The sequence below is a fragment of the Bacillus rossius genome, chromosome 2 (assembly GCF_032445375.1).
Source record: "Bacillus rossius redtenbacheri isolate Brsri chromosome 2, Brsri_v3, whole genome shotgun sequence".
NCBI lineage: Eukaryota > Metazoa > Arthropoda > Insecta > Phasmatodea > Bacillidae > Bacillus > Bacillus rossius.
In genome coordinates this window covers 89,236,577-89,259,253 of record NC_086331.1, presented here as the reverse complement: position 1 = coordinate 89,259,253, position 22,677 = coordinate 89,236,577, and the positions used below count along the sequence as shown (strand labels likewise).

The window sequence follows — 22,677 nt, the reverse complement described above, 5'->3', positions numbered from 1 at the left end:
GTCGGTGGTGGACAAAAAGGGGGGGGGGGGGGAACGAAAAGAGAGGAAGGGAACGACGTCTGGCCAGGCTCAAGGGGGCGGAGCCCCGGTTGACGTCAGTGTTAAAAGAAGAGACAGCCTTTGGTACCCTAAAACTGTAGAATACCAACATGCACATCTAATAAAACATACAATTTTTCTAACATTTATTTTGTTTTGAGTACATTACAAACCATTATATTTTTGTTTAGAATCTAGTCTCAGTGTAGCATTGTTACAACTATAAGGACTAATAGCTATACACAATTTTCTTACATAAACCAACATTCATCCGTAGTCTGTCTAAAATTTGTGTGGTGGCACTGCTGCTACACTTTTCTTGTTTCCTTCAAGAATCTCACAACTCACTATGCTTTTGAAACTGCACCGTTTTCCTTTACTGATCTCATGGAGGACATACATTTTGAAGTGTTAAATTTGATCATTATCCAGTCAAAAAAAAAAAATCTAGGTCATTTCTTTTTTCTACCACAACATTTTAACAAACATAAAACAGAAATAAACTTTTTACTTTGACAGTAACTGGTACTAAGTTTTGGATGAATTTTTATGAATTTTTCTAAAAAGACATATCAAAAACAAAATTAATCATGTACTCTCAAAGTGCTAGTAATAGTAAAGCACATGATACTACAATACCTTTCTTGAAATTAAACTACTCATCTCTTTTGGTAGTGTCAGTTAAAGTTTACACTGACATGTTACTTCAAAATACTTGATGTTTTCTACATTATTGTGAAAGATTTTTGATATTACATGTAAATAAATTAGTGGTAATTATTTAAATCCTCAATTAATGTTCTAGGTTGTTATTACAAAGGATCAAAATTTGAAACTTTTTTGTTTGATAATTTGTTTGATTGAATTCATATTTTTTTTTAGATAGAGGTATGCACTGAGTTATGAAAAACAATGATAAATAAGAGTTTAAATGTTTCTTGCAGGTTTGTTAATGACAGTTTGAGCATCTTGTATTTGTTCATGTGTACGTCTGCCAGCTGCGTGCAGCTGTTCGCTTATTGTTATTTACGCCAAGCACTTGGCCATGAACATGCAATTATTTGTTATTAAGTTACTTGCTAATACATTAATTTTTTTATTTTTAATATTCCTATTTAACAATGGAATACTGTCCTGTTTGACGCGGTATGCTAGAGCATGTTATTGCTCATTTTTAAAGTAATCAGTTCTTACATCTTCACAGACATAACAATTTTTTTTTTGCTGCATTGCAGTTTTTTTTTTTTTTCATTTATTTTTATGCTGATTATTGCCCTTCTGGGATATCATTTTAACTGTTGCAACATTAACCGTGAAAATACTACTGTAGTATAGTTACAAATAAAAGTTTATTTTTTTCAAACGGTTGAATATTGCTTCATTGGGTGCCGATATTAATTAGGTCATGTCACTGTGCTGTTTTGAAGCAATTTTAACTCATTTAATGGCCTTCTAATTTTTGCGTAGGGAACTTACATTCAGGAATTTGCACTACCTTATATTTAAAATGAACAAAAAGCATTCCTTCCATGAGTTGGTGGTTAACGGTATTCCTGATTAGGTATCTTGTTTATGGCTTAAAGTAAAATGTTAGTGATCTTTAAACCTCTTTTCTTTTGGGAAATTGGTTAATTTTAGTAGTGACACTAATAATATGTGAATAGTTACATGTATTTCAATTATCAAAATAATAACACAAAAGAACAGATACAATTAACAACTAACATAAAAATTAATAAGAACATGATTGCAACTGCACAAAAATATTGCTTCTAAAAATATTTTCTTTTTACAAGTTAATGTGATATTATTTGACATTGAAATATTAATATTGTAACCAAGCAGTTATTTTGTTAGAAAGGAGGAGGGAGGGCTGGGAACTTAGTTATTATAATAGCTCAAAACCATCAAAAAATTAATTGACATAATTAAACAACACAGATGAATATGGGGAGGAGAATGTGACTGAACATAGTGAGACAATGGGAGCAAAACATAAAAAAAGATTTTATTCTATCCAGAGAATTAATAATAATAGAAAACTTATACCAGGAAAATCACAACAAGCTTGGCTTGTGAAGAAAATTGAGAAAATTATAATTTTGTTATTTTTAGCATAGTACAATAAATTTAAATATAAATACTAATAAGTCTGAAGGAAATTATTTTTTAAACTCTTCCTTTTGCATGAAATGTCAGACTATGAAAGAACTTCATTATATTATCGAGGAAAGCGGTTAACCATGCAATGTTTTATAACCTAATACTGCATAATAAATAAGTTAAATAATTTTCGGCACTAATGGCTTGCACAACTTATTTTAAATTGGCGTTTACCCGTTTACCTTGTGCCATCATCTCTATCGCTTACAGACTTAATTTTGCAGTCAGGTAAGAAAAATCTTAACAAAAACTTTGTACGCAAAGGTTATTCAAAAGGAGTGACTAACTGACTCACTCTCTCACACACTCCCTCACTCATACTGTCTCACTCACACTCTTACATCCTCTCACTCACACACTTACTCTCTCTTACTCACTCTGTTACACACACTCTCATTCAACTCTCTCACACTCACTCACACTCACTTTCATTCACACTCTCTCACATACTTTCAGTCACACTTCTCACACTCTCACTCATACTCACTCCCTTTCTCACTTGCATTCCCTCACTTGCACACACTTAATTTGTCTCTCTCACTCACTCACGTTTTCTCTGTCTCATGTATTCCCTCTCACAATCTCGCTTACTCTAACTCATTTTCACTTCTTTGTAAACTTATCGTGCTTACTGTAATACACCAGAACTTACAGTCCAGAATTTTTTTTTTTATGTTTGGCCTTCACACACTGCATGGTCAGCAGCCATCCCTTCCTCTGGCACAGTCGGCAGTTGCTGATAGTTGGGAACATCTGAATTCATTCTATGAGCACATGATATCTTGGCATTTAAAGCAAAGAATTTCTGAATTGTTAACTGGACTGATTTTAAAGTTTCTGCCAACAAACTTTGATCCTAAATTGTTTTCTATCAGAACCAAATCCTGCATAAATAACAAGAAAAATACAATAATTGTGAAAATAATTCATTGTGACAATATTCTAACAGTGAGGCATGTTCTTGTTAAATTTATATGCAAGATGTGGGTTAGGGTGTTGTTGGGAGACCTGGCTCGACTATTTCAGGGCTCGACGTCACCAACCTGGCTGACGAGTGTGTTTCCTTCATCTTCATGGACGTGATATCAAAACCTGCCCCGCTCTTAGCGATGGGGACGCTATGAATTTAATTGCTTATACTGATTCCTCCTATCCCATGAGCTTTCAATGGTTTCCATACACCTTGTATCAACTCTCTTGTTAAATCAATAAGACATACTCTGGTTAAGTTCATGCATAATGTTTATTAATTATGCTAAAAAAAAACCGAAACCTATTAAAAACTGTTAAAACTGCCCATCTGCATGCAACCGGTGTAGGTTAGGTGACTCTACCATGCCATGTACTCTCTCTAACGAGCAGAAGGTAGTTGGGGTAGAGGGCAGTGGTTTTACACTTCAAGGGTACACGCTGGTGCTAGTGTCATCCTGGTTACGAAATACTCAAATATTAAAAAATCTTAATGACACTAATTCTACATAAATACAAGCACTAATAGTATTATATTTAATGAAAAACTCTGCATTATAAAACAATACATAACTCAATAATCAAATAAATATGTAATAAATTTATACTAAGTAAATTTTGATGGTGCTATCCAAAATTTATAAATTTATATCAGTTGTATACAGGATATTCACTAATTGCAGTGATAAGAAATGCCAAAAGAAGCAACTTTTTTAAGGCCATATGTTCGGAAACAAAACCCTGCAAAGTTACAAGAACGAACAGTTGCACACAAATTTGAATTTGGCTGGCTTCAGGGGACTACTCCACTGGCTGAGAGGACACGCGATCACAGCACAGTTTGGTACACATCAATATTTGTGGTATGAAACTCCCATTTTCCAGTTGTCGTGGTTAAGCCATACGTAGGTCTTCCTATTCAGTACACGTCTATTGTGAAAGTAGCCTTAGTAAATATGCAATGCTCCTGCTGCATTTTTTCTTCACCTGGCCATACACCATTGACATATCCGCCAATTTTGCAAACGATAAGTCTGCCATACTATTGCTGTTTGTCAAATCTGAAATCACAACACTGTGCTCACTAACAGTCAACATTGCACTAATTGCCCAAAATCAGAATGTGTAAATGTACCACAACCAACCATTCATTGTGCCACTCGCCAAAATGCTGCTGCTAATGAACTTTACTAACTCTAAATGCCTGCACATATTTGTGTGCTACTATTCGCGCCTCTAACTTTGCTGGGTTTATTTTTTTGACAAATGTTCCTCAACAAAAGTTGCATGGTTTAGCATTTCTTGCTATTCATTAAATTTATGCTATGCAATTTGTGAACAAACTTTATAGTATACTTAGAAGCCTATTATGGTTACACAGAATTCCTACGAAGATATAATAAAACAATTGCACACTAAAAAATGCTGCAGATGCCCGTGCACTGCCTGCCCGTGTGGGGTTGCCTGCCTGCTGTTTAAACAGCCACCTGTGCACACATACACACACATATACACACATGCACACACACATACACACATACACACATACACACACAGTGGTCAACACAACAATCTGGAGACACAGTGTATCGGGCTTGAGGAAGGGTGTGGACAATGTCAACGTGAAGGTACGAGCTATTAAGCTACATGTAAAATTTAGCAAAAACTGGGCTGTTTTTCTGTGCTTAGGCCTAATGGGTTGTACAAAACAAAGTTTATCTGTTTACGAGAAAACATTTAGTAAAACAACTGTTTTAATTGCATAAGTGTTACGTAACTTGGTGCATACCTGTAGTAGGTTTATTTTAATTATGCCAACCAAGTAGGTCTCCCATATCTGTTTAATTTAGAATGTTATAAATCACATATCTTCCTATCTGGTAATTGTCAATGGTCTGCTTGACTATGTCTATGGTATACAACATATTTTTTGAGCTATGAAGTCTTTTGCTAGTTGTTTATCATTGGTGGTAAGAAGCTATAGTCTTACTTCGAACAGAGTGATGGTTACTTTTATTTGTTCTTCCAAATATGGCAACAAATGAGGTTCATGCACAGGGAATATGTACGGATGTGGACTAACTACTTAACTCAAATCAGTTACATTTTGTGTAAGTGGTCCTCTTTTTAGCATTATTTGCTGATAAGGCTGTTATAGCTTACAAGGATTATTAGTCCAAATTGGGTGCTCATATAAAATCATACATTGAAAATGTTTGAGGTTGCCACAAAATGTTTTGTGCTTTGAATTGTATTTGGTTATAGTCTTCTATTGGTTGATATTAAAAAAAAAACTTAGTATTTAAATTTTATGCTTTCATTTAAATTAAATACATTTGTATGCTTCTATTGCTTTCTGATAGTGATGATTTAAATATTTATAAAACTTTTTAATGATAAGCTAATTTTATGATTACTGTTTTTATATTGTTTTTTGTTTTCAATTTATTAATTTAATTCCAAAGAATGAATTCGTTGTTATAACTTACACTAGTTTAGTTATTTATTAATGAATTTATTTATTTTATTTATTTTTCGGTAAAACTGACCAGGCTAGTGGCAAAATGAGGCCGGCCTGTGTTTTCTTTCTATCCCTTACATGAGCCAGACGTGTGCGGGCATGCAGTCCGTGGGTGGCTGAGTGAGAGAAAACCAACAGAAACACAGGTCTGCCTTATCCGGTGACTGGCCAAGTCGATTCTACCACCAAAATAAAATAAATAAAACTATTGTAAATTTATAAAATGTGAGAATATTCCTTTTTATGTCTTTTCCTTAACATAGTTAATTTTTTTGTTTCAGCTATGGGAATGGGGCTCTGCGTAGCTTTCATTGCATTTGTTCGTCTACCAAGTCTCAAAGTTTCAACTCTCCTGCTAACTGGCCTCCTCATCTATGATGTTTTCTGGGTTTTTTTTTCCTCCTACATTTTCAGCACAAATGTAATGGTCAAGGTAAGTTATATGTGACTTATATTTGTATATTTTCCTTGCAAACTAAAGTAGGCCATGAAATGAATTATTTTTTCTGTGTATTTAGAGTGCATGTACATTCAACTCTCTATTCTACCAACCTTTACGATACTGTGCCGTAAATTAGAGATTTAGGCACGTTTATTTAAAATTTTGTAATATTAAATATTTTTGAAAATATATATATATTTTTTCCTTTTCTCTCATCTTATTTTCTTTACGGCCAGGCCCTCAGCCTCTGTTCTCAGAGGCGAGCTGATTTTCTTTCCCAGCCTTATGCTAGGCTAGCATTCTGGCTAATATTTCTCCCGCCTCCAGGCACGTCGGGGCCGGTAACTTTATTTCTTCGCGTGACTACCTTTTGCTAAGAGCAGCTTGTGAAGCAGTGCTGAGCCCTGCTAACTCTGTCACGAATCGGTATAAGGTTCACTAGCAGCAAGACACGACAGGAGGATCCCGTGGGCCTTGTGTCCCACAGACCATGCGTTTTTTGAAGCCACCCCCCGCCTGCTCACCCACCCTCTCTTCTCAGAAGTGGCTAGGAGCGACGACCGCTCGGGTACGTTAACCGAAGTCAAGGCCATCTCAGGCTTGACAGCCGCAGTTACGATTCTGCACCGTAACGACACCTAGCGACGGCTGTGGTAACTAATGCCACTTGTGAGGCGTCGGCAGCGCCGACACTACCGCGCTCGCGCGGAGGTAACGACAACCTCTCTCCCCTCCTTATGTCTCAGGCCGCTAGGTGGCACCACTGGTTACTCCATTACCCCCTAGCTTGACACTCTCGTCGGTCACAAGTCGATTTATTAGTACTTCCTCTCGCCACCAAAAGATAGCACCTCAGTCGCGCAGTCACTCCAGTAAGATCTAATTTTTTTATGCCGGACACCTTCGGGTGGACTCGGTAATTTTCGGCTCAGAGCCTAACCCCCCTCCCATTCTCTAGAGACCCCGCGCTTATGATATTCTGGTGATATCCCGCTCTGAACTTACTTCGGTGCGCGCCTCCTGACTGACTGGTACCGTTTGTATCTGCGATCTTCTGCGAATCATCGACATCGTATATTATGTAGTCTTCTCAGACTAAAGGGATGGAGTCCCTAGCTAAAATTATTAACCAGTCAGTAGTTTAGTTGAAAGTAGAGAAACTTAGTATTTTTATATAAATTATTTTTTTAATTAATCATGATGACTTCCGTGGCTACCGCGAATCGTGGTTCGAGTTTGCGGAGACGAGACGCCCTCTCCTGAGCGCCAGGACCAACACCCTGTTTTGGTAAGTCTTGACGTCATCCCCCCCCCTTTAATTTCCCTCTATTGGCCTTTTGCGCCATTTAAGTATACTGTCTGGAAACAGGTCTAATTCTTTGGAATTTGGACTTTTGTTTCAGACAGGGTTCCAAGTTTGGGGCAACCAAAATCCTCTGCCAGAACCTCTGGAGTCGGTTCCTGCGCAGAATCCAACATCATTAGGCCTACTACCTTGATCACCGTCTACCTACAGCCCCGGGTGATACCCGCATAATTCTATCTTTTTATTCACGAACCCAAGATTAGTGTAACCCAGTTAAGACAGCGGACAGTAAAAAGCAGTTCGAGGAGAAGAAATTTATATTATGTTTTGGAAGGACTATATGTACAACCTTTAAAGTTACCAATGTTAATTTCATTCTCGTTTTTAAATATTTTAATTTTTGTTATTCATTCAGGGCCGGCCCTATCGTAAATAACGTTAAGGAATATCATATAATAAGTGTAATTGTGAGTTATGTAAATAAGATCACTTATCAATGAAAAACAGACTTTACTAAGGAAAATTTAATCTATAAAAAAAAAAAAGGAACAGTGATTAATAAAATAAGGAAGTCTATAGACGTAACAGTTGTTTTTACTTATTTAATATATAATAACGATCCTTTTACTCCCAAGTATTTGTAGGGAGTCTCTAAATTTTCTTTGTTTACTCCTAGTGTCGCCTCTGTTGTTGACTTTTATGGTTATTAATTGAGGGCCCCAGTTATCAAAGCTTCCAAATCTTTTAACCTTATTATTCAATTATTCTTTAAGACACTTGGGGTATTACAATACCCAAGCAGATATTCACTATTTCGGAGGGATATTTTTTGAAATGTTGACAGATTTTGACCTATAACAACTTCTAAACTCAATCACATTGCATTTTTTTGCATTAAGTTCGTGAGTTAAAAATTCTCTAGCAGGAAAATGATCCCTTGTTTTACCAACTCTTACTATGTGACATTGTGACTGTACTCTTATGATATACTTTTTTGTCCCTTATTACATGGTGAAATGTTGTAACATCCAAAGAATGTATTTCTTTACCATTCCCGCTTGAGAAACCTGTCACTATGTGAGATGACAACTTAAAAAAAAAATACCTGGAACTGAAATCGAAGATTTCAAAAGTCGGTTCTGGGTCAATAATTTTAAAGGAACCAAAACCGGAACCAAAATATCGGAGAACTGCACAGGTATAATTTTAGTACACTGATGATTTATGTTATAGCAATGTTTTTAGTTATTGCAGTTTGCAGGCTAAGACTTATTTCTAACATATCTTTTATGAAAATCAAACACATAACAGTGTGATTTCAGGTATCTAAATGCTGTTTTGTCACAATTAAATTGCAGTATTACAAATATGACATGCAGCATACTGCATTGATCTTGAGTGTTTTGAAACATTTGAATGAAGGGTAATATTTTGGACATTGTAATCATAGAGAATGTTTAACATTCATTTAAATTTAAGAAACTGTCCTTAAGAAAATGATATTAATTTTAAGAAAACAGAAAACATAGGTAAGAGGTTTCACTGCACAACTTAAAATCACTGGAAATATTTACTAATATATAGAATATGAAAATATGTTACATTATCATATGTTAGGAATCATTTAGTTTCATTCATAGAGCTACCCTTTCACAGCTATCTGTATGTTCTGTATGGGGCATGGGCTGGACGACTTATGCAGAATGATATCACTGGGTTTTTTGCGAACAGCATAATTCTAAAACTATTAGATTGACACTTTACAGTGTTTTTAAAACTTTAATTCATTTAATTGCTTGCCATAAAATTGAGTGTGCACTTGCTACTATGATGGCATTCTACACAAAAATAACCTAGCCCACACACCACGGGTCGGAAAACAGTTGTGGAATTAAAACGCAGAAGTGTTTCCAATCCTATGGTATTCTAACATTATGAATAGGCCTAAATAATGTTTCCCTGAAGTTTGATTCTTATTTGTATTAAATATTTTATAATTTATATGCCACATGATATGTGTGTGTGTATATATAGCTCTCAACCTTTGTTATTTTATGTTTTCTAGAAAATTTACTAAGTGTTAAACATTTTTCTTGATAAATCATTTGGTTATCATTTATGTTATTCCAGGTAGCAACACGTCCTGCAGAGAATCCAGTTGGTCTTGTAGCCAGAAAACTGCATTTAGGAGGTGTTGTTAAAGAAGCTCCAAAGTTGTCACTGCCTGGAAAGCTGGTTTTCCCAAGTCTTCATAATGCTGGTCATTTTTCCATGCTTGGACTTGGTGACATTGTCATGCCTGGACTCCTCTTGTGTTTTGTTTTACGCTATGATGCGTACAAAAAGTCCCAGCTGGTTCATCTTGGAGAAACGGGTCTCCCACCGCCAAAACACTTGAACAAAATCAGGTGATACAACTGACATATTGTAGTAATTTTACTTTATTTTTACATTTAACACTAGCATAACAAAATGTGTGAAGCTTAGTAGTCATAATCACTGCAGTCAATACCACACATAATTTTTTTGCTTCATCTTCAGCTTTAAAATTTATTGAGAAATTGCTTGAAGTGTTAAAATTAATATAATGGTTTCCTACCATTATTTGTATTTGCTATTCTAATTTTTAAAGAACATTTGATTTAATTATTAATATTATAAGTGGGATTTATGGTGTGCAGGTAGACTTATAGCTAGCTCACCATCCTCTCGCAAAAATGGTCCGAATTTAATCTGAATCTGATTTCCATAAGTGGAAAACCATGGCAGACATAGTTGGGTTTTGATAATGTTATGTTTACAATTTTTATTAAATAATTCTGTATTTATGGGCATGATGATTTATAGATTGGAAGAGTCAGTAAATTGACATTGGTAATTTTATATAAAAACAGACTGTAACAAGCTAAACACTTACAGTTAATCTTTGACTTTAATTGCAAAGAGAGCATCATTAATATAAATAACTTGTAGCAGATATGAATCTTGAGTTCCCTGCTTCTCTGTCTGCTTTACCATGATAGTGTACTTACGGTCTGAATCTGGCGACAGCTGAGAGACAATACCTTGACCGACAGTCACATGTCTCCCTCCTGGGTTCGACATTGGCCTCTTGCCACTAGCACCATGGTCCAGCCTCGTAAGAGCCTGGCTCTGCGGCAGCCTGCTCGCTCTGTGTCGTGACCACGACAAAGATGTGTATACTGAATGTTTCATGATACCAATTTCTCCAAAACAGTGTCTTTTTGATTGATAGATGATGCACTTATTCAATAAATGATTTATAATTAGCATATCTGTGTTTGAAAAATGTTATAAGCTCGTAATGTAAAAATGAGTAACGAAAAACAGTTGCAAGATTAAAAAAAGTAAATTTTTTCCTATCTTTTTTTTTAATTTGTGGTACAGACATCATGATAAATAAAATTTTTTCATTAAATTTAATATTTAAAAAACTGCGTATTTCTCATTAGTGTTAATTTTTGAATGAAAATGTTGATAATTTTAATTGCATTTCGGTGCTCTGTGGTGCCCTGTACGGGTAGCAACATAACCAAACATGAATGATGCCAACTAGCGCTGGCTACATTTTTATAAGCGGTACACTGCGGCGACGTAGACAAGCAGGTAAAGGTTATAATGTTTGAAAACGTCATTAAAAGAAAATTTACCTATCAGACAACTTCGTATTTCCGTTAATAAAATAAGTAAGGGGTAATGTCCGAATAAATATTAGATTTCTACTTTAAAATACATTGTTTTATACTGAAAAAATACCCACACAAAGCTCTCGAAATCTAATAGCGGGACCAAAATCATCATGCAACGTTTATGCGAGAGGTTTTTTTTATCCAAATTTTGACGCCCTAAAATATAGGTGCGATGATTATGCGCGTGCGACGATTATGCGATAAATGTGGGTAATTTATGTTAATTTGTTTGTACTTATGACTGTTCAGTTTATTAGCACAAGTGTTTAGAAATTATGATGGAAAAACTTTCTTATTTGAATTAGAATGCATATTTGAATAATAAATCAATTTTTTTTACCAGTATATAATGTAATTTTATTTACTGGTAAAATAAAGTGAAGTGATGATTATTTGGAGCAGAAAAATATGTTTTTTTATACTAGTACAAACATGGATTTTAACACAATTCTTATTCTCTCTCTCTCTCTCTCTCTCTCTCTCTATATATATATATATATATATATATATATATTTATATATACAGTAAGTCCTCTATTTACGTCGTACCGATTTACGTCATTTCGGATTAACGTCGCTAATGTTTGAGTACTCATGTTTCAATTTAAGTTGTCGCCGATTCACAATAACGTCGTTTACAATGACCGTAAATCTTTATTTTAACCAAAACACCGTATATAATTTGTTTATAATTCTTTGTTTCCTTCGGTAGTTAATTTATGCTATGTAGCGTAAGCTACACGTTCACCGCCTTATCTTATCATACATCATGAGGGACGCTTCCTGCTCTCCGCTGCTCTCCGCGCGGTGATGCAATACTACCAGCCCGCCCGCTCGGTCACCCACGTATCTCGCACGTAGAAGTGTTATCTACTTCCCGCAACGACACAGCATTTTCTCCTACCCCTTGTAACCCTTCTTCCTCCTTAATTGGAAGAGGGGTTGCGTCCCCGACTCACTCTGGGCGCGAAGGGAAAAAATAAATATTAAAACCAGGCATAAAAAGCTAAACAATATAAATTCCCCACACCACTGCCCAGGGGTCAGGCCAAAAAATTTAAAGGATATAATAGCAGAGTAACCATTAAACAAACAAGAGGCAAGACTTTGGACGTATGTTATTAAAAAATAGAAATTTGCAAAAATAATTTTTACTATACATAACCATACAAGCTTAGTTACAAAAGCTGACGTTAATAATGGCAGCATCTTATCCCCATTTGCGATACTAACAATAACCTTTAAAAAATCGTAAAAATATAAATACTGATAACAACAAGTATAAAAATATATAAGGGCGTGAGGCGTGGCCACTATAAAATATCAAAATTTACTGACTGCCCTAATACCAAAAATCAAACAAGACAATCAATACAAATATATAAAAAATCTACAAAAATAATACTGAAGTACAAACAAATTATTTAAATAAAGTTCTTAAACTCTCAATCAACGGTTTAGTCTTTCTTCAGATGTTCGTTGCTAAAGACTTGCCAAAAAAACAAAGTTAATATCCTAGGCGTGCGCTGGCTTCCTGACCTTCCTCACCAACTCCAGAGTCTAATGCCACGCCGGGCCATAGGTACGAATTCACAAAGGCGTGAACGATGACCAAAAAAAAATTATCTTATTTTTAAGGGAAATGTAGCAAAAACTCTTCACGTAACATAACCATGTTACCACAGAAGTATTTATCATCTACTTCAAACAAAGTCTTACTTCTTTATTAACTTGCCAATGATTTCATAAAAACGTAGAATGGCCGCACCAACGAAAATCAGACTGCGGATGTAGTGCAATATCGATCGCATACTTTTAATAATACTGCACAAGCTGATATATTAGCTAAAGCCAACTTTAAGTATGCAAATTCCGAAGACAAAGTCTCAAAAACAAATTGCAAAATGTTCGTTTCTTCCAAACTTATACTTTTATGGCAACTACAGGCAAACGGGCGACCTTTTTTTAAAAAAAAATCCCACACTGGAACAACGTGTGAAAACAAATGGGCCTCTTCACCAAACTGGCTAATAAAAGTTCCGTCCAAATAAAATTTAGTATGGGAAAATACACAGTTCACTAGGTTTGCCAAAAACCACTGCAGCACCACGAGGGTAAAAATCAAAATTGCGGCCTCTCTTTACCTTGATAAGTTCAGTATCACAGGGCAATCCATTGCCCTGTCACCCAGCGTGGAGCCTCCATCCCAATACTCTTCGTCGCCCGTTGCCGTCCGGCACACCAGTCCGCGCCGTCACATGGCTCTGTCCTCGACGGTCGCTCGGCACCCTCTCCACTTCGGCCCCAGCTGATTTTTTTTTTTTCTTCCCGGCAAGCCGAATGTCTGACGTCATCAGCCAACCGCCGGGCGCTCGCCAAGTGGTATTTACGTGAAACACAATCGATGTTCTTAAACTCATAATCGATAGCTACCAAACGACGTATAACTAATTAACAGAAACAAATATAATTAAAAAAATTTACAGATAAATTAACATTAATTAAAAAAGGCGTAAAAATACGTGAAATAAAAAACCATATAAAACTAGAGACCAGCAACAAAAATAAATTACAAGTAAAAATGTGGCCCTGCCGGCCACAACCTCCGCCTTGAACAAAAAAAAATTTAAACAGCAAAGAAAATTTTAAAAATAACCACAACTACAAATTATAAAAAAAAAAAAACATACCAGAGTAAGTTCCAAATAAAATAAAAATAAAAATATTTAGCCATATTCACCCTAAAAGGGTCATCCACATTCATTTTAGGAACTCCGCCTTACAAACATTTTCAAATGACTAACATGGGCCTTTTTTACCTTATTATTTCTTTCAACTTCTTCCAACAAGACAGTAACCGGCCCTAAAATCTTAACAATCTTATACGGTCCATCATACTTATTCTCTAACTTAGAGCTCTGATACCCTACTTTGTCACTCAAAACAAATTGCCTGCATAGCACTTCATCACCAATTTTAAATACATTATCCACTCGCCCCTTATTATAAAACTTACTCATTTTCATTCTAACCTTTTGCAGATTTTCGGCTGCTTCTTCCCACATTTTTTCCAACAAACGGGGGCTTCGGGTTTCCAAAAGGGCTGGACGCAAACCCCAACAATTTAGTAAAGGATGGGGTACATTTCTTCCCAAAAAAATTTCCGATGGTGTGAATTTAGTACCACTGTGTATGGTCATGTTAAAAGCTAAATTTAATACGTGGATAACACTGTCCCACTTCCGTTGGTTACGTTGATGAAAAATCGTGAGGGCCACTTTGATATTTTTATTCACCCTTTCAACCAAATTAGGGTTGGGATAATAGGGGCTGGTAGTAATATGTTTTATACCCCAATCTAAACACATCACTTCAAAACACTTACTCTTAAAATATGTAGCATTATCTGATACTACTTGCTCCGGGCTACCAAACAAACCCCACACTTTAGTTTCTAAAGCCTTAATAATATTCTCGCTTTTCATATTACGCAAAGGCAAAAAAAAACAAAATTTAGAAAAACCATCTACCGCTATAAGTAAGCAATTATTCCCCCCTAATGATCTAGGTAGGGGCCCAAAAATGTCCAAATAAACCCTTTCCCAAGGTCTAGTCAGAGCTTCAACAGAGTATTTACCTATCTTACTATGTCTAGATTGCTTAGCGCGCTGGCAATCTTCACAGCTTAAAACATGATCTTTTACGTCTTTTTTCAAACCTGGCCAAAAAAATTCTTTAGAGATTTTATCTATAGTTTTTTCGATTCCGCCATGCGCGCCTATATTAGAATCATGGTAATACCGCATTATCATTTTCCTTACCCCCTTAGGAACAAAAACTTTATGTTCTCCATCTTTCATCCAACACAAAAGCCCGTCTTTCATTCCTAAGTCTATAGTAGTATCCTGTCCCAAACGCGTTATTAAATCTTTAGTCTCAGGATCCTCTTTTTGTATTTCGCGCAAATCAATAAATCCTTGAGGGAATTCCCTCAGGATGTTACATTCTTCCTTGTCTTCAGTTCTCATTTCGTCTTTACACTGAAACTCATGTTCATCAAACATGCGCGATAAGGCATCGGCCACTACATTATCCTGTCCTTTCATATGTTTGAGGTCAAAACGAAAACGCGTCAACCGCATGATCCACCGCCCTATTTTCCCTAGTTGCCGCGGGTGGGAAAAAAGCCATGTCAAAGCCTGGTTGTCAGTCCATAATTCAAATTTCTCATGTTCAAGAAAACTCTCAAATCTCTCCAACGCAAATATGCACGCTAATGCTTCCTTCTCATATACACTGTATTTTAACTCGTGCTTATTTAGGGATTTACTAGCATACATAACCGGTTTTAAACCTCCCTCACGTTCTTGCAACAAAACCGCCCCCAGACCTACTCCCGAAGCGTCCACTTGCACAATAAATTTTTGCTCAAAATCCGGAAGTATTAAAATGGGGGGTTGAGCTATGGCTTTCTTTAAATTCCTAAAGGCCTGTTCTTCCTCTTCCCCCCATACAAACTTAACATCTTTCCTTTTCAAATTATTTAAAGGCGCGCATAGGTTAGCGTAATTCGGTATAAAACGGGAAAAATAACCAAGCATTCCTAAAAAGCGCATCACTCCCTTAACATTACGGGGGGCCGGGAAATTAACTATGGGGTTTATCTTATCTTGGTCCATGACCAATTCACCTTCTCGGATTATGTATCCTAAAAATTTTATCTCGCTACGGGCCCAAACTATTTTTTCCGGATTTACGGTAAAGCCGGCTCCCTTTAGTTTCTCAAGTACTTTTCTTATATGTTCTATATGTTCTTCAAAACTATTTGAAAAAACACAAATATCATCCAAGAAACTTATTACAAATTTATACTGATATTCTTGTAATATGTGCCCTAAAATTCGTGACAAACATTGGGCCCCAAAATTCACCCCAAAAGGCACTCTAGTCCATTCAAAGTGCCCCCAAGGAGTGACAAACCCGGTAAATTTCTGACTACTTGCTTCTAATTCACATTGATGAAACGCCGAGTTCAAATCAAGCACCGTAAAAAACTTGGCTTTTCCCAAATATTGCAAAACAATTTCAACTTTAGGCATGGGAAACGGATCTAGTTTTACCCTGTCATTAAGGAGGCGATAGTCAAGGACCAAATGATATTTGCCCTTATTTTTCTTATCTACTAAAAAGGCAGGTGAGGCAAAATTGGATTTAGAAGGGACTATTACCTTATTATCAAGTAAATCATTAATAATTTCTCGAAAGGCTTTCATTTTAGGCGGGGCACATTGATACGGCACACATTTAATAGGGGTTTCATCTACCAGCACGATCTTGTATGGCATTAGCGTACATTTGCCAATTTTAGTAGTGATAACATCCTTATATTCCTCGCTTAATTGCTGTATCTGCAATTTTTCCTTCTCACCCAACCTTTGCTCTAACCCTTCGATACCACCACAAACCACCTTTCTTTTTTTTTTATTCTCCCACAATTTTATCTTAATTTTATCATTAAAATCGAACCTCATTACTTTCTCGCCGCACACTATTATAGCCTTACTATCATTTAAAAAATCCATTCCCAAAACTACTTCATGGATCAAATCGGGCATTACCCAGAATTCACGTGTCCAAGATAAATGTTCCAATTTAAAATGTAAAAATACTTTTACCTTTACCTGAACCTTTTGCCCGTCCGCCATGGCCACATTAATGCCTTGACTACTTACGATCTTAGTTTTCAAAAATTTATGATCGCGCACCAAATTACTCAAAAATTTCTGCTGGATGAAACTACAACTAGCCCCCGTATCAAGTAAAGCTTCTATCTCACGATCATACAACCAAACTTTGACACATAAACCTCTTTTTGCCTGAATGACCGCCAAACTATGCTTATTGTTAAATCGATATTTCTTAACTTCCTTACGGAAATTACATTTCCCGCTATTATGACCATCTTTATTACAAAAACCACAAACTAATTTTTTCTTGCGATTACATTTTTTTATCAAATGGTCCATGCTGCCACACCTAAAACATGTCTTGTGTCTTTCCTGCTCCGGTTTCTTTTTAAAGCAAAATTTTTCTAAATGACCATATTTGCCACAAAAACCACAAACAAATTTATTAACCTCCGAAACCGAGCAATCCTTAGCAAAATGCCCTACCTTATTACACTTAAAACAAGTCTTATCAATTTTTTCATTACCCGGCGTTTTAAAACAAACCGGTTTAAAATTGATTTTGCCTTTACACTTATCGAATTCACATTTAGCGTAAAAAATATTATCTACCTGGATAGCCCAAGTGTTGAGTTCCTCCACACTATTAGGTCTGCCAATAAATGCGCATTCGTGTCTGATGGCAGGATTTAGATTTTCCAAAATAATAGCTACAAAACGGTGATCATCTAACTGCAGACCAAATACATTAACGTGGTTTCTAATATCCTGTATAAATTCTAAGGTGCTTTCATTTTCCCGTTGAAAACGGAAAATCAATTCCTTAATTAGATCGTCCTTCACCCTCTTAGGGCACAAATATTCCCACAAATTCTCTTTCACTACCGACCATCCAACAGACTTATTTATACCTGACGTAATCACGTCTCTAGCGATCCCGCTACATTTAGTCGAAATACACCTTAACAATTCTTGCTCATTTTGTAAACAACAATTAGTTTTCAAACTATCTACCCCCAAGCAAAACTTTATTAAATCTCTTGGCCCACCGGAGCATAAAGATGGCAACCTATCCAGTTCCTTAAAAAGCAATTTACTTTGCATAGCAGTATTCAATGAATTTACTTGGCTGATCTCCGAATTCTTCGCATTTTCCTCAACAGGTTTTTTCCTCCCTTCTTTAATGTGGGTACTTAATTTCCTGCGTAAGATATCAATGTCATCCTCCAGACCACTCTCTACTCCCGCTGCTTGCAAATTAGCGTAAACCTGTTCTTTGGGAAGTTTATAAATCCAAGAAACTGCCATTATTAAAAAAATCAAAAAAGTCAGCAAAATCGCAAAAGTCCAAAGTCTCTGCCTAGCAGAGTTGCGCAGGTTGTAACCCTTCTTCCTCCTTAATTGGAAGAGGGGTTGCGTCCCCGACTCACTCTGGGCGCGAAGGAAAAAAATAAATATTAAAACCAGGCATAAAAAGCTAAACAATATAAATTCCCCACACCACTGCCCAGGGGTCAGGCCAAAAAATTTAAAGGATATAATAGCAGAGTAACCATTAAACAAACAAGAGGCAAGACTTTGGACGTATGTTATTAAAAAATAGAAATTTGCAAAAATAATTTTTACTATACATAACCATACAAGCTTAGTTACAAAAGCTGACGTTAATAATGGCAGCATCTTATCCCCATTTGCGATACTAACAATAACCTTTAAAAAATCGTAAAAATATAAATACTGATAACAACAAGTATAAAAATATATAAGGGCGTGAGGCGTGGCCACTATAAAATATCAAAATTTACTGACTGCCCTAATACCAAAAATCAAACAAGACAATCAATACAAATATATAAAAAATCTACAAAAATAATACTGAAGTACAAACAAATTATTTAAATAAAGTTCTTAAACTCTCAATCAACGGTTTAGTCTTTCTTCAGATGTTCGTTGCTAAAGACTTGCCAAAAAAACAAAGTTAATATCCTAGGCGTGCGCTGGTTCCTGACCTTCCTCACCAACTCCAGAGTCTAATGCCACGCCGGGCCATAGGTACGAATTCACAAAGGCGTGAACGATGACCAAAAAAAAATTATCTTATTTTTAAGGGAAATGTAGCAAAAACTCTTCACGTAACATAACCATGTTACAACAGAAGTATTTATCATCTACTTCAAACAAAGTCTTACTTCTTTATTAACTTGCCAATGATTTCATAAAAACGTAGAATGGCCGCACCAACGAAAATCAGACTGCGGATGTAGTGCAATATCGATCACATACTTTTAATAATACTGCACAAGCTGATATATTAGCTAAAGCCAACTTTAAGTATGCAAATTCCGAAGACAAAGTCTCAAAAACAAATTGCAAAATGTTCGTTTCTTCCAAACTTATACTTTTATGGCAACTACAGGCAAACGGGCGACCTTTTTTTAAAAAAAAATCCCACACTGGAACAACGTGTGAAAACAAATGGGCCTCTTCACCAAACTGGCTAATAAAAGTTCCGTCCAAATAAAATTTAGTATGGGAAAATACACAGTTCACTAGGTTTGCCAAAAACCACTGCAGCACCACGAGGGTAAAAATCAAAATTGCGGCCTCTCTTTACCTTGATAAGTTCAGTATCACAGGGCAATCCATTGCCCTGTCACCCAGCGTGGAGCCTCCATCCCAATACTCTTCGTCGCCCGTTGCCGTCCGGCACACCAGTCCGCGCCGTCACATGGCTCTGTCCTCGACGGTCGCTCGGCACCCTCTCCACTTCGGCCCCAGCTGATTTTTTTTTTTTCTTCCCGGCAAGCCGAATGTCTGACGTCATCAGCCAACCGCCGGGCGCTCGCCAAGTGGTATTTACGTGAAACACAATCGATGTTCTTAAACTCATAATCGATAGCTACCAAACGACGTATAACTAATTAACAGAAACAAATATAATTAAAAAAATTTACAGATAAATTAACATTAATTAAAAAAGGCGTAAAAATACGTGAAATAAAAAACCATATAAAACTAGAGACCAGCAACAAAAATAAATTACAAGTAAAAATGTGGCCCTGCCGGCCACAACCTCCGCCTTGAACAAAAAAAAATTTAAACAGCAAAGAAAATTTTAAAAATAACCACAACTACAAATTATAAAAAAAAAAAAACATACCAGAGTAAGTTCCAAATAAAATAAAAATAAAAATATTTAGCCATATTCACCCTAAAAGGGTCATCCACATTCATTTTAGGAACTCCGCCTTACAAACATTTTCAAATGACTAACATGGGCCTTTTTTACCTTATTATTTCTTTCAACTTCTTCCAACAAGACAGTAACCGGCCCTAAAATCTTAACAATCTTATACGGTCCATCATACTTATTCTCTAACTTAGAGCTCTGATACCCTACTTTGTCACTCAAAACAAATTGCCTGCATAGCACTTCATCACCAATTTTAAATACATTATCCACTCGCCCCTTATTATAAAACTTACTCATTTTCATTCTAACCTTTTGCAGATTTTCGGCTGCTTCTTCCCACATTTTTTCCAACAAACGGGGGCTTCGGGTTTCCAAAAGGGCTGGACGCAAACCCCAACAATTTAGTAAAGGATGGGGTACATTTCTTCCCAAAAAAATTTCCGATGGTGTGAATTTAGTACCACTGTGTATGGTCATGTTAAAAGCTAAATTTAATACGTGGATAACACTGTCCCACTTCCGTTGGTTACGTTGATGAAAAATCGTGAGGGCCACTTTGATATTTTTATTCACCCTTTCAACCAAATTAGGGTTGGGATAATAGGGGCTGGTAGTAATATGTTTTATACCCCAATCTAAACACATCACTTCAAAACACTTACTCTTAAAATATGTAGCATTATCTGATACTACTTGCTCCGGGCTACCAAACAAACCCCACACTTTAGTTTCTAAAGCCTTAATAATATTCTCGCTTTTCATATTACGCAAAGGCAAAAAAAAACAAAATTTAGAAAAACCATCTACCGCTATAAGTAAGCAATTATTCCCCCCTAATGATCTAGGTAGGGGCCCAAAAATGTCCAAATAAACCCTTTCCCAAGGTCTAGTCAGAGCTTCAACAGAGTATTTACCTATCTTACTATGTCTAGATTGCTTAGCGCGCTGGCAATCTTCACAGCTTAAAACATGATCTTTTACGTCTTTTTTCAAACCTGGCCAAAAAAATTCTTTAGAGATTTTATCTATAGTTTTTTCGATTCCGCCATGCGCGCCTATATTAGAATCATGGTAATACCGCATTATCATTTTCCTTACCCCCTTAGGAACAAAAACTTTATGTTCTCCATCTTTCATCCAACACAAAAGCCCGTCTTTCATTCCTAAGTCTATAGTAGTATCCTGTCCCAAACGCGTTATTAAATCTTTAGTCTCAGGATCCTCTTTTTGTATTTCGCGCAAATCAATAAATCCTTGAGGGAATTCCCTCAGGATGTTACATTCTTCCTTGTCTTCAGTTCTCATTTCGTCTTTACACTGAAACTCATGTTCATCAAACATGCGCGATAAGGCATCGGCCACTACATTATCCTGTCCTTTCATATGTTTGAGGTCAAAACGAAAACGCGTCAACCGCATGATCCACCGCCCTATTTTCCCTAGTTGCCGCGGGTGGGAAAAAAGCCATGTCAAAGCCTGGTTGTCAGTCCATAATTCAAATTTCTCATGTTCAAGAAAACTCTCAAATCTCTCCAACGCAAATATGCACGCTAATGCTTCCTTCTCATATACACTGTATTTTAACTCGTGCTTATTTAGGGATTTACTAGCATACATAACCGGTTTTAAACCTCCCTCACGTTCTTGCAACAAAACCGCCCCCAGACCTACTCCCGAAGCGTCCACTTGCACAATAAATTTTTGCTCAAAATCCGGAAGTATTAAAATGGGGGGTTGAGCTATGGCTTTCTTTAAATTCCTAAAGGCCTGTTCTTCCTCTTCCCCCCATACAAACTTAACATCTTTCCTTTTCAAATTATTTAAAGGCGCGCATAGGTTAGCGTAATTCGGTATAAAACGGGAAAAATAACCAAGCATTCCTAAAAAGCGCATCACTCCCTTAACATTACGGGGGGCCGGGAAATTAACTATGGGGTTTATCTTATCTTGGTCCATGACCAATTCACCTTCTCGGATTATGTATCCTAAAAATTTTATCTCGCTACGGGCCCAAACTATTTTTTCCGGATTTACGGTAAAGCCGGCTCCCTTTAGTTTCTCAAGTACTTTTCTTATATGTTCTATATGTTCTTCAAAACTATTTGAAAAAACACAAATATCATCCAAGAAACTTATTACAAATTTATACTGATATTCTTGTAATATGTGCCCTAAAATTCGTGACAAACATTGGGCCCCAAAATTCACCCCAAAAGGCACTCTAGTCCATTCAAAGTGCCCCCAAGGAGTGACAAACCCGGTAAATTTCTGACTACTTGCTTCTAATTCACATTGATGAAACGCCGAGTTCAAATCAAGCACCGTAAAAAACTTGGCTTTTCCCAAATATTGCAAAACAATTTCAACTTTAGGCATGGGAAACGGATCTAGTTTTACCCTGTCATTAAGGAGGCGATAGTCAAGGACCAAACGATATTTGCCCTTATTTTTCTTATCTACTAAAAAGGCAGGTGAGGCAAAATTGGATTTAGAAGGGACTATTACCTTATTATCAAGTAAATCATTAATAATTTCTCGAAAGGCTTTCATTTTAGGCGGGGCACATTGATACGGCACACATTTAATAGGGGTTTCATCTACCAGCACGATCTTGTATGGCATTAGCGTACATTTGCCAATTTTAGTA

At 36.3% G+C, this 22,677-nt stretch overlaps 1 protein-coding gene across 2 annotated transcripts in view; it reads left to right on the top strand.

Moving 5' to 3' along the window:
- LOC134529443 (signal peptide peptidase-like 3) overlaps positions 1–22,677 on the top strand; it is a 151,100-nt gene that overhangs the window by 64,595 nt on the left and 63,828 nt on the right. For both annotated transcript variants that reach the window (XM_063363544.1, XM_063363543.1), the window contains exons 8-9: positions 5,974–6,125; positions 9,571–9,848. In XM_063363544.1, coding sequence (XP_063219614.1) covers positions 5,974–6,125; positions 9,571–9,848 — 430 coding nt within the window. The remainder of the gene's footprint in view (positions 1–5,973; positions 6,126–9,570; positions 9,849–22,677) is intronic.